Source organism: Octopus bimaculoides, chromosome 3 (genome assembly GCF_046866305.1).
Source record: "Octopus bimaculoides isolate indiv1 chromosome 3, ASM4686630v1, whole genome shotgun sequence".
Taxonomy (NCBI): domain Eukaryota; kingdom Metazoa; phylum Mollusca; class Cephalopoda; order Octopoda; family Octopodidae; genus Octopus; species Octopus bimaculoides.
This window is the reverse complement of record NC_142930.1, coordinates 5,599,933-5,612,713: the sequence shown is the minus strand read 5'-3', so window position 1 is coordinate 5,612,713 and position 12,781 is coordinate 5,599,933. Positions and strand designations below refer to the sequence as shown.

Here is a 12,781-nt window from a genome sequence, read left to right as displayed (position 1 = left end):
CCAGCTCCTCTGGCCCTTGTGCCGGTGGCACATAAAAAGCACCCACTACACTCTCGGAGTGGTTGGCGTTAGGAAGGGTATCTAGCTGTAGAAACACTGCCAGATCAGATTGGGGCTTGGTGCAGCCTCCTGGCTTCCCAGACCCCAGTCGAACTGTCCAATCCATGCCAGCATGGAAAACGGATGTTAAATGATGATGATGATGATTATTATATTGGAAAATGGTAGAAAACTTTTTGTGTTGTTTTGAATCCAAAACTTACTTTTGATACAGCTGCTGTATACATATCCTTACAGTCTTCAGGTGTGTAGGAATCAAACTGAACACGTTGCCAAAGTTCTTCAGTTTTCAAAGTTTTACTATCTGATAAATTGTTTTGAAGAGAAACTAAAAGTCTTAATACGTCCTCTTTTGGCCATTTCTGTTTTCGGTTTTCTGAAAGATTTAGAAAATGGATTTAGAAATAAAATCTTATAACAAATACAAAAGATAGAAAGCTGTGTCTGAGCTTTCCCTGTTTCTCACATCAACCTTCTTCTAACTATCAACATCGTTTAACGTCCGCTTTCCATGCTAGCATGGGTTGGACGATTTGACTGAGGACTGGTGAAACCGGATGGCAACACCAGGCTCCAATCTAATTTGGCAGAGTTTCTACAGCTGGATGCCCTTCCTAACTATATTTCTAAAATACACTTTTATCAATTTCAATTAAATTCTAAATTAAATCAAGAATTTAGACCCGTTTTGTGAAACAATTCTAGTTTATATTTATTCATATATCAATACAGTGTTTGGAATTCACACCAAAAAGTTCTTATAATACAAATCTAGAGTTGAATTTTTGCCTGAAAATTACAAAAATTACAGGTAAATTCAATGAAAATTGTTCAGCATTCAGATTACTCTGTCAAATGTTTGTTCCCAAAAATTTCAGAGAGAAATATTTAAACTTCAGGCCATTAAGTTTCTAAAATAAATTCACTCTCACTTTCAATATGGCAGAAGCAAAGTGGCTGAGTACAGGAGCAAATTACCATCTCATAGAAATGAGTTCTCTCCCAGAGCAGTCATTTTTTTTTAAGCATATTTTGGCTGTACATTTAATTTAAGCTGTTCATATAGCTATCAGGAATAGGTATGGCATCTTTTGGTCATGTTATATGCTGTAGACTAGTATTACATTCAGAGAGATCTATCTTATGCACATAACACAATAAAAATTGAAACTTAGTACCAGTTTTGAAAAGTTTTTGCAACTTAGATGACTGTTACGTTTATTTTAAGGTGGTATACTAACCTAATTCACTTGTTATCACCCAAAATTATCAAATAACCCATAGTATTTAGTTAGGAGTATCTCGTTAATTTACACCAACTTTGTCAAAGAAACCTGCTTTAATTTGGGTAAGATAGCACTTATAGCGAGCATCAACATGTAGGGACTGAGCTCACAGAGAACAGACTCTGCAGTCAAGGTTTTATTCTCAATTGCAGCTATTTCACTTTTCTAATATCTTTCAGAAATTTTCAATCACAACAGAAATACTCAGCACACTCTGTGGAGTGGTTGGCATCAGGAAGGGCATCCAGTTGTAGAATCATACCAAAGATGACTATGCAGCTCATCGATTCCTTGTCAAACTGTCCTACCCATACCAGCATGGAAAGCAGACGTTAAATGATGAAGAAGTCCAACATGTGGTTATAATATAGTTTTAATTTGCTGTGGGCATTTCTTCTCATTGAAAAATTTTCACCGTCTTAAGTTGTTAATATTGATGTAAAGCTGTCGTGGTTTGATTTCAAAAGGAAAAAGTTAAAGAAACGATGATATGAAAAAATACCTAAAAGAAAATCTAAAATCACACACATTTCACATGAAAAATGCTTGAATCTGTACATTAAGTGATTCTCCAGTAGCATCATCATTGTTCTACATCCACTTTACCATGCTGGCATGGGTTGGACAAAGTCAACCGAGGCATTCTTCACCTACAGCTGGACGCCAACCCTCACCTATTTCCAAGCAAGTTTATATTTCCCCATGGCCAGGCATGATTTTGTAGAACATTGGAATGACACTCATTTACAGCTATCATGCAATGTTAAGACAAAACGAAAATACAAACACGCATATATATGTATGTGCATGTATGAAATTCTTCTTTTAGCTTTCATCTTCCCAAACTCATATCAAGGTGCCACACAGTGAGAATATTTGAAATAAACTCGACTGCTCTCACAAATGAGAATACTAAAAATGAACCTAACTGCTCTCAAAAGTTAAGTAAAAAAACAGGAAAAATAATCCAAAATCCTTGTCCAAAATCTAATCAGTTTGTGCCAGTCATGAGGCCAAACATCCCTGAAAGTTTCATTTAAATCCATCCAGCAGTTCTTGAGATATCTTGTCCACAGACAAACAAACACAACTGAAAACAATACCTCCGTCTTCATTAAGGCGGAGGTAAAAAGCAAAAATACTGTCCTTGAATATTTCATCCATGGAGTTAAACTAAAAAATACTCACTTGATATCAAAAGATTGGATTCTTCCTTTTCTTTTTTCACTTTCTTTTGACCTTAAAATAAAAAAGATATATTTATATACATGTAAAGAATAAAAAGTTTTGAATGGTACAACAATGCACTATATAATACAGGCAATGGACTATATACCTGTTGTAATTTAGTTACCTATAGTGCGATGCTATTTCAGAATACAAGTCCTTCATCAGATATTCTTAGATGGAGTCACTGCTATAATCTAAGAATATCTGAAGAAGAAATTGTATTCCAAAATAGCATCGCACTATAGGTAACTAAATTACAACAGGTATATAGTCCATTGCCTGTATTACAGTGCATTGTTGTACCATTCAAAACTTTTTATTCTTTACAAACAATACACAATGCTTCAAGCAAACTATGTATATATATATATATATATATATCTATCATCATCATCGTTTAACGTCTGCTTTCCATAGGTTGGCCGATTTGACTGAGGACTGGTGAAACCAGATGGCTACACCAGGCTCCAGTCTGATTTGGCAGAGTTTCTACAGCTGGATGCCCTTCCTAACGCCAACCAATCCGAGAGTGTAGTGGGTACTTTTACGTGCCAACGGCACGAAGGCCAGTCAGGCGGTACTGGCAACGGCCACACTCAAAATGGTGTATTTTATGTGCCACCCACACAAGAGCCAGTCCAGGGGCACTGGCAACGATCTCGCTCGAAAGTCCTTACACTTCTACGGGCACAAGTGCCAGAAAGGCGACGCTGGGCACAGGTGCCATCATGATTTTGCTTTCGCTTGCCCCAACAGGTCTTCGCAAGCTGAGTTTCGTGTCCAATGAAGGAAAGGTACGCATAAGTGGGCTGGCTACATCCCTAGCAGAGGCCTTGGATTTTGGTCTCACTTGGCTTGCCAGGTCTTCTCACGCACAGCATATTTCCAAATGTCTCGGTCACAAGTCATTGCCTCGGTGAGGCCTAATGTACGAAGGTCTTGCCTCACCACCTCAACCCAGGTCTTCCTGGGCCTACCTCTTCCACGGGTTCCCTCAACTGTTAGGGTGTGGCACTTTTTCACGCAGCTATCCTCATCCATTCTCACCACATGTCCATACCAGCGCAATCGTCTCTCTTGCACGCCACAACTGATGCTTCTTATGTTCAGCTTTTCTCTCAAGATACTTACACTCTGTCGGGCAAGCACACTGATATGTTATTATTACTAGTTGAAGAACTAAAGTTTAATTACTAAATATAGCCACACTATGGCTGTGTGGCAAGGAGTTTGTTTCTCAACAACATGGTTCCGGGTTCGGTCCTTCTACGTAGCATCTTGAGCAAGTGTCTTCTATGATAGACTGGAGCCAGTTAGTGTTGTGATTAGATTTGATGGATGGAAACTGAAAGAAGCCTGTTGTGTGTGTGTATTCGTCCTCTCACAATGGCTGTCAAACAGTGTTGGTTTGTTTACATCCTTGTAACTTAGTGGTTTGGCAAAAGAGAATGATTGAAGAAGTACCAGGCTTAGAAAAAAGCATTGGGTATGATTTGTTTCATTCAACCCTTTCAAGGTAGTGCTCCAGCAAGGCCACTGTCCAATGACAACCATAGCCTTCATGATGGGATGCACATTTTTTGGCCATGGGGTTTTTGTCTTTTTAAACTCAAAATGGGGCAGAGAGCAGAAGAGACAATGTAGATTAAACAAAACTTCTACCGTCTAATAATTAAAATGACAAAAAAAAAAAGAATGTAAAATGGATTAACCATTAATATTTAAACCATTCAAAATGGATTATCGTTGCCAAGACATTCAAGCAAGATCATTGCCAGTACCGCTGGACTGGCTCCTGTGCAGGTGGCACGTAAAATACACCATTTGAGCGTCGCCGTTGCCAGTACTGCCTGACTGGCCCTCGTGCTGGTGGCACGTAAAAGCACCCACTACACTCTCAGAGTGGTTGGCATTAGGAAGGGCATCCAGCTGTAGAAACTCTGCCAGATCAGATTGGAGCCTGGTGCAGCCATTTGGTTTGCCAGTCCTCAGTCAAATCCTTCAACCCATGCTAGCATGGAAAGCGGACGTTAAACGACGATGATGATGATGATGACTTCCTAAGGAACATAGAGCCGCTTTCCCAGTTTCTCTGGGATGCCAGTCCATCACAGGATCACCCATTTTTGTCAGCTGAGTGAACTGGAGCAACATGAACTGAAGTGTTTTGCTCAAGAACACAACGCATTGCCCAGTCCAAGAATTGAAACTGCAATTTTACAATCACGAGCCCAACAGCCACGTGCCTCAACATACCCAGCCAAAATATCTTACCTTGTACCAATTTGGCCAGAATTGACCACTCAGATATGCCCTAGAATGTCATTCTAAACATAAGCCATTGGTTCCTAACCTTTTAACTATCAAGGATCCCTTTTATTTAAATGTGTTTTCCAACAGACTCCTTTTAATATGCCTATCTTTATGTATATGGTGGTTGGATGCCAGCCTCCTCGCCCTGAATGGCTCCTGTGCCGGTGGCACGTAAAAAGCACCCACTACACTCTAGGAGTGGTTGGCATTAGTAAGGGCATCCAGCTGTAGAAACATTGTCAGATCAGATTGGAGCCTGGTGCAGTCCTCAGTCAAACTGTCCAACTCATGCCAGCATGGAAAACGGATGTTAAACAATGATGATGATGTCATGAATTGTATGAAATGTGGAGTAGATGAACAGCCGACAACTGATGAAGGGTCATTCTTTATATTACTTGTCTTGTTTTCCATTTGTTTCTCTCGTTGTTCACATACCCAAGTTTGCCTTGTATTTCCTGTTATATACGTTTGGTGAACTCAGAACGTAAAGACAGACGAAATACTGCCAAGCATTTCGCCTGGTGTGCTAACGTTCTGTCAGCTCACCTCCTTATCTTTGTATAATAACAGCTGATATAAATGTTGGAGAGTTGATTGGTGCAGGCTTCTGCCTGGCTGGCTCCTGTCAAACCGTCCCACCCATGCCAGCATGGAAGACAGATGTTAAATGATTATGATGATGAATGATTTATGAAACTGCAGGTAAAATGGAACCACCACCACTACCACTGAAATAAACTCTACCTAATACAACAACTTCAACTATAAATAGTCCAAGTCCTATAGTTTTTCTCTAAAAACAGTTATCCAGCAAAGTGAAAAATGTTATCTCATTCAAATGTAAAATCAACTCACCTTCATCAATTTTGTTATTTTTGACAGCAGGACCATTACCAAAATCATCATCACTACTAATTGCACAGTCACTATCATCAACGTCCATACTTCCTTCTATTTTCACTTCAGCATCATGTGAAAATATTTCTTCCTCCTCCTCCTCGTCGTCCTCCTCCTTTTTGTGTTTTTTATGTTTCTTTTTCTTTTTCTTCACTCCATCAACTGCAAACAACAAAGCAATCATATTTTACACACAAAAGTTAATTCTATTCTGTATTCTTGGTTCTAATAATTCTCCTATGGCGACAATCAGTGCCTATTACAAGTTATAATATTTCTTTTTGTTTCAGTCATTTGACTGTGGCCATGTTGGAGCACCGCCTTTAGTCGAGTAAATCGACCCCAGGACTTATTCTTTGTAAGCGTAGTACTTATTCTACCGATCTCTTTTGCCGAACCGCTAAGTTACGGGGATGTAATCACACCTATATCAGTTGTCATGTGATGGCGGGGAAACAAACACAGACACACATATATATACATACATATATGTATATACGATGGGCTTCTTTCTGTTTCTGTCTACCAAATCCTCTCTCAAGGCTTTGGTCAGCTCGAGGTCATAGTAGAAGACACTTGCCCAAGGTGCCACGCAGTGGGACTGAACCCAGAAACCATGTGGTTGGAAAGCAAGCTACTTACCACACAGCCACACCTGTTCCCATATCTATCCTAATTAATGAGCTAAATTGCAAACAAGCAGCAAATACTTATAATCACTAATTCAAATTTATGTAAAATAAAACAAAACAAATATTTGGTACAAAAGCACCCATTACACTCTCGGAGTGGTTGGCATTAGGAAAGGCATCCAGCTTTCAACAGTGTATTTGGCATATAATCCTTTCTATTATAGGCACAAGGCCTGGAATTTGTGGGGAGGTGGATAGTCGATCACATCAACCCCAGTACTTGACCGGTACTTAATCAACCCAGAAAGGGTGGAAGGCAAAGTTGACCTTGGCAGAATTTGAACTCAGAATGTAGCGGCAGATGAAATGCTGCTAACGATTCTGCCAGCTCACCGTATTTGACAGATAATCACCAAGTACAGAAAGTTCTAAGAGATATAAATACAAAATGTTAGCATTTTCATTTACTTCCAGTAATAACAGAGAGCTGGCAGAACCTTTCGTGCTCTGGATAAAATTTTTAGCAGCATTTCGTCCAGCTCTTAATTTTCTAAGTTCAAATTCTGCCAATGTTTTATATCCTTGTATTGGATATATAATATATTGAAGCAGTGGGGAAGAAAGTATATACACAACACACTACTGTTATTATTAAACGAGACTCAACACTCTATATCAAAAGCTCACAGTGAACTGCTACCAACACGAACTGCCAATCACACAGGGCTTTGTTTTATAACAATGAGTCGGTCCACCTTTTAGTCACTTTGGGTGGGTGGGGTGGAATCTTTCCACAACACTATGTGAACTTTTCATCCTTTTAGGGATGATAAAATAAAATAGCAGTGTAATTGGTTTGCTCCTCCCCTCAAAACTTGTTTTATCAACCCTGACAGTCAACCATGGCAGAATTTGAACTCAGAACATAAAGATGGACAAAATACCACTAAGCATTCCACCTCCACCACCCAAAGCATGCTGATAATTCTACCAGCTCACTGCCTTTCACCATTACTAATAATGAAGCTTTAAAAATCTGGGGGAAAAACTGAGTAATAATTACAGCAAATAAATATGGAGAAAAACAAACAAAAACTCACCCTCGTCAATGTTAAGAACGTCTCCGATGTTACTGTCTTCGTTTTCCTCTGTGATTGATTCATGTTTTTTAATCTTTTTTCTTTTCTTTTTCTTTGAACCTGAAGGAAACAATTTAATAAATTACCATCTCCTCTCACCCACTGTCCCCACCCATTACCCATCCCAGATGGGTAGGGGTGAGCAGTGGGAATGAAGTGTGGATGACACCCTCCACTTTCTTTCCCTTCATTGCTCCCACTGCTGCTACCCAATCCTTCTACCTTGTTTTCTCTCACTGTCCTCTCCCCTACAGCATTTTTACCTCATCAATTTCCCCCTTTTATCCACCCCACCTTCCCTTTCGGCCTTTCCCAACAATGATTTCCTGCAATCACTCTCTCAGGATTCCCCTCAGCCACCCTAGTCTATTGCCCCCTTCCTGTCCCCCTTTCCACTCACATATGTCCATATTCACCCTCATAGCGTAGAAGAGCCCTAGACCCTCACCATACAACCCCCCCTCTCTGCCGTCATTCAATTTATCGATGACCTCCTAACACTAATCCCTTCTATACTCCCTCTCCCAATAGTCTCTACTCTCTCCACTAACACAGTATTTCAACAACAGGGTGGTCATTAGAAAAACGGAAAATTTGAAGGCAAAACTAACGAGCATTAATTAAAATCATCAATAAACCATGTGGTAAGTGGTTTCTGATCTGTCGTTTCTGTTATTCTTTTACTTGTTTCAGTCATTTGACTGTGGCCTTGCTGGAGCATCACCTTTAGTCGAACAAATCAACCCCAGGACTTATTCTTTGGAAGCCTAGTACTTATCGGTCTCTTTTGCCGAACTGCTAAGTTACGGGAACATAAACACATCAGCATCGATTGTCAAGCAATGTTGGGGGTACAAACACACATGCACAAACATATATATACATATACACGACGTGCGTCTTTCAATTTCCGTGAACCAAATCCACTCGCATGGCTTTGGTCAGCTCGAGGCTATAGTAGAAAGACACTTGCCCAAAGTGCCACGCAGTGGGACTGAACCCAGAATCATGTGGTTGGGAAGCAAGCCACTTACCACACAGCCGCTCCTGCACCTGTTATGGAACATTTGTGAGTGTTAATTTGATATCATGCTTTGTGACACTTATTGATTACCTCAAACAGTTCTTGTGAAAATATAAAATGGCATTTCATGAATGTTCCGCTTTTCTAGTGACCACCAAGTGAAATCATAGTCGCAGCTGAGGCCAGTGTCACATAACTGGCACCTGTGTTGGTGGCACATAAAATGCACTGTTCAAAAGTTGGGCCTTCTGGAGGCAGTGACGAGTGATGAACACTTTTGGACGATATACCATGCTTGAGAAAACCTGTCAAGCCAAGTGACATCGTAGTCATGGTGCCAGTGAGACAAAAAGAACCCACTACACTCTCGGAGTAGTTAGCATTAGGAAAGGCATTCGGCTGTAGAAACTATGCCAAATCAGATTGAAACCTGGTGCAGCTCCCCAAGTTTACCAGTTTTCAATCAAACCATCCAACCCATGCCAGCATGGAAGATGGACCTTAAATGATGTTGATATATATATCATAATAATCATTGTTTAACATCTTCTTTCCATGCTGGCATGGGTTAGATGCTTGACAGGGCCAGGCAGAAAACTGCACCAGACTTCTGTCTGTTTTGGCATGGTTTTTATGGCTGGATGCCCAGCTTAACACCAACCATACTAAAGAGTGATATATATACATATATATATTATTTATGCGCCCTTTTAAAGCCTAGCCAGGCTCATGGGCCCGGTTTCTATGGCGTATGTGTTCCCCCACCAGCTGGACGGGACGCCAGTCCATCACAGTTTTACTCAAGAAACAGGAAGAAAGAGTGCAAAAAAGATGACATTAAAAACAAAATAACAGTACAAATAATTTGATTAGAAGTTGAAAGCTCAAAGAAAAATAAATTAAAAGAAATTAAAAGAAAAAAGAACCTACATAGATGCTTCAGTCCTATCATCTATTTGATCAACTACAAATAAATTAGTAATTACATCCATTTCTTCTTGTTTCCCCCCCAATATTCATAATTTCAATAATTCCGAACATATGACTTTTGCATTATATGATATAGATTAAACCAGTGGAATACCTTGGATTATATAAACCCTAATGAGGATATCGACTTCCCCTAAGTAGCTATATATATGCAACTTAGGCTGAAAGTCAACAAAGTTTGCTTTAGAAGTGTTGGGATGTATTGAAAGATAAGGAAATAATTTTATTCTCAAATGCAGGATAATGCTAATAATATACCATGAACAGGATAAACTATTCATATTTTGAAGAAAAATCTGTCGGCAGCCAACAATGAGACTCGAACTCACATCCCTGTGATTATGCATCAAGTGTTTTACCTTTAAGCTAAACTGCCCACACGACAAATTCTTCTGCAAATTTAGGATATATAAATCTAGTTTTATAAGACCCTATCGTACGTTAAATGCAACTTAAGTTGAAAGTCAACAAACAAAATTTGCTTTAGAAGTGTTGAAATGTATTGAAAGATACAGATAATGAAATAATTTTATTCCCAAGTGCAGGTTAATGCTAATAATATAGCATGAACAGAGCCCTTCAATCATTGGACAATAAACAATACTTGTGAAGACCTGCTGAGGCAAGTGAAATCGCTGTCGTGGCTGATGACAGCACCACCTGATTGGCACCCGTGCCAGTGGAACGTTAAAAGCACCATTTGAGCCTGATTGTTGCCAGTGCCGGTGGCATGTAAAAAGCACCTTTTGAGCATGGCAGATGCCAGTACTGCCCGACTGGCCCTCGTGCCTGTGGCACGTAAAGGCACCCACTACACTCTCGGAGTGGTTGGTGTTAGGAAGGGCATCCGGCTGTAGAAACTTTGCCAGATCATATTGGAGCCTGGTGCAGCCTCCTCAGTCAAACCATCCAACCCATGCCAGCATAGGAAAGCGGATGTTAAATGATGATGATGATGATGGGAGAGTGCATGAATTTCCATAATACAAAAGGAGAACAATTTTGTTTTCAATTTCTCTTCCTTTTATTTATATTTCTTGAATATTGCTTCATTTAATTTCATTTTAAGTTTTATAAATATTTTTTTCCTGTATGAAATTAGTATTCATTTCATCATTTTGACTAAACACCAAGAAATTTTGCTAAAAGTTAAATCCGATTCATCATAAGTATACTATCACCTGATTCACCAGACTATTGGATGTTGTCATACCTCACTGGTCACAATGCACTTTGCATCATTTTAGCATCCAAATGACGCCACCCCATTGGCTAAGTGAACAAGCTAACATTCCTCGTGATCAGAAGACTAGTCCATTGCAGGGTTACCCATTTAGTTTCTATTACCCATGGTGGCAAAAATATAATCCTAAAGTTGACTGACGCAGGAGTGGCTGCGTGGTAAGTAGCTTGCTTACCAACCACATGGTTCATTCTCACTGCGTGGCACCTTGGGCAAATGTCTTTAACTATAGCCTCGGGCCAACCAAAGCCTTGTGAGTGGATTTGGTAGGCGGAAACTGAAAGAAGCCCGTCGTATATATGTATATATATATGTATGTGTGTGTATATGTTTGTCCCCCCAACATCGCTTGACAACCGATGGTAGTGTATTTACGTCCCCGTAACTTAGCGGTACGGCAAAAGAGACCGATAGAATAAGAACTAGGCTTCCAAAGAATAAGTCCTGGGGTCGATTTGCTCGACTAAAGGCGGTGCTCCAGCATGGCCGCAGTAAAATGACTGAAACAAGTAAAAGAGTAAAAGAGAGAGTGACTCTAATAAAAAATTAAAAAAAAGATTAACTAAAAGAATACACTTCTCACCACAGTAACTAATTAGAAAAAACAAAAAACAAAACATCAATTCATTCAAAATGTATATAAAAGGTAACAAAAAACAACAACAACTCACTGCCGTCATCATTATTCTCTTCTTCGTCAGCAATAACACTATCATCGTTATTCTCATCTGCAAGAAGTTCCTTATGTTTCTTACTTTTCTTCTTCTTTCTCTTCCTACTCTTATCCAGATCTGAACCAAATAACACAACAAACCATGCCTTAATTAATTTAACATCTTCATAATGTATATCAACATCATCTTCCTTAAACTTCAGCAGTTCATTTGTTTCAGTGTTCCTTCATTAATTTTACAAACAGCTGGTCCAATGTCCTGACAAAGTAAGTCCTTAACAAACACTTGCAGTTTTGCCATTTACCATTAAACCTTTTGGCATCCATAATGGTTAAATCTAGATACGATAAACTTATTGCTCACAGAGGTCATCAGAAATACTAACAACTTATGCTAGATGTCAGGTTCTTCAACAGTTATACATTTCTTCATTTCTATAGAAATCCTTCTACAATACTAAAATCTTCATTAACATAAAACGCAAACTTTTAACAAGCTCTTACTTCAAATACATTCTGTAAATTGATAGAAATCTCTGCAATAAAGCTGCTCCTGCCCCACAAATCACTGCAATAAAACTTCCCCATAAATCAATAAAACTGCCTCCCTATAAACCTCTACAATACTTTTTAACAGTTTGCTTATCAAACCTTCATATAATTCCTTCTTGTTAAAATTTCTTCTTTTCTATACATTTATGTGAAAGAAAGTCTGAACAAGAGCGAAAACGTGTGCTTTAGGGCAATTCTCACATGACTGAGACACAATTTATGAAAGCTGTAAATCTTCAACATTATGAAAATTGTATTGATTCATCTTCCATAGTAAAGTGTGACCACCTAGACAAATATTAAGCTAAAAACTTTTTCTTAGAAGGAATGTATGTTGAATTTCTTAAAGTGGATCCAAAATATGTGATGTACAGGACATTGCACAGAATAACTGTTTCCACCTGAAAATCTTAACTGCTAATTCCTCTGAATTTCTGCAGAGCAACATCAAAAACCTCAATGTGTTTATTTACATTGGAACCTTGAATATATAGTCTGGACAGGGCACCCAGTGACTACCACCTGCTCCCTAAGTTGAAAGAACATTTGGCTGGAATACGCTTCAGCAATGACAAGATGAAAGACGAGGTTCAACGCTTCCTCAACGACATGGTGGTGAGCTGGTATGATATGGCTATACAAAAACTGCCCCAGCACCTACAAAAATGCATCAACCGAAATGGCAATTTATGTAAAAAAAATAGATAAATGTTCAAACTTTAAAATGATGTAAGCATCA

General features: G+C 39.1%; 1 protein-coding gene across 14 annotated transcripts in view; it reads right to left on the bottom strand.

Moving 5' to 3' along the window:
• LOC106867195 (nucleolar transcription factor 1) overlaps window positions 1-12,781 on the bottom strand; it is a 62,457-nt gene that overhangs the window by 24,304 nt on the left and 25,372 nt on the right. For 12 of the 14 annotated variants that reach the window (XM_014912000.3, XM_014911998.3, XM_052966661.2 and 9 more), the window contains 5 exons: window positions 11,489-11,608; window positions 7,522-7,620; window positions 5,748-5,951; window positions 2,535-2,585; window positions 264-436 (listed from right to left, as the gene is read on the bottom strand). In XM_014912000.3, coding sequence (XP_014767486.1) covers window positions 264-436; window positions 2,535-2,585; window positions 5,748-5,951; window positions 7,522-7,620; window positions 11,489-11,608 — 647 coding nt within the window. The remainder of the gene's footprint in view (window positions 1-263; window positions 437-2,534; window positions 2,586-5,747; window positions 5,952-7,521; window positions 7,621-11,488; window positions 11,609-12,781) is intronic. The other 2 variants (XM_052966664.2, XM_052966665.2) reach the window with 1 other exon arrangement.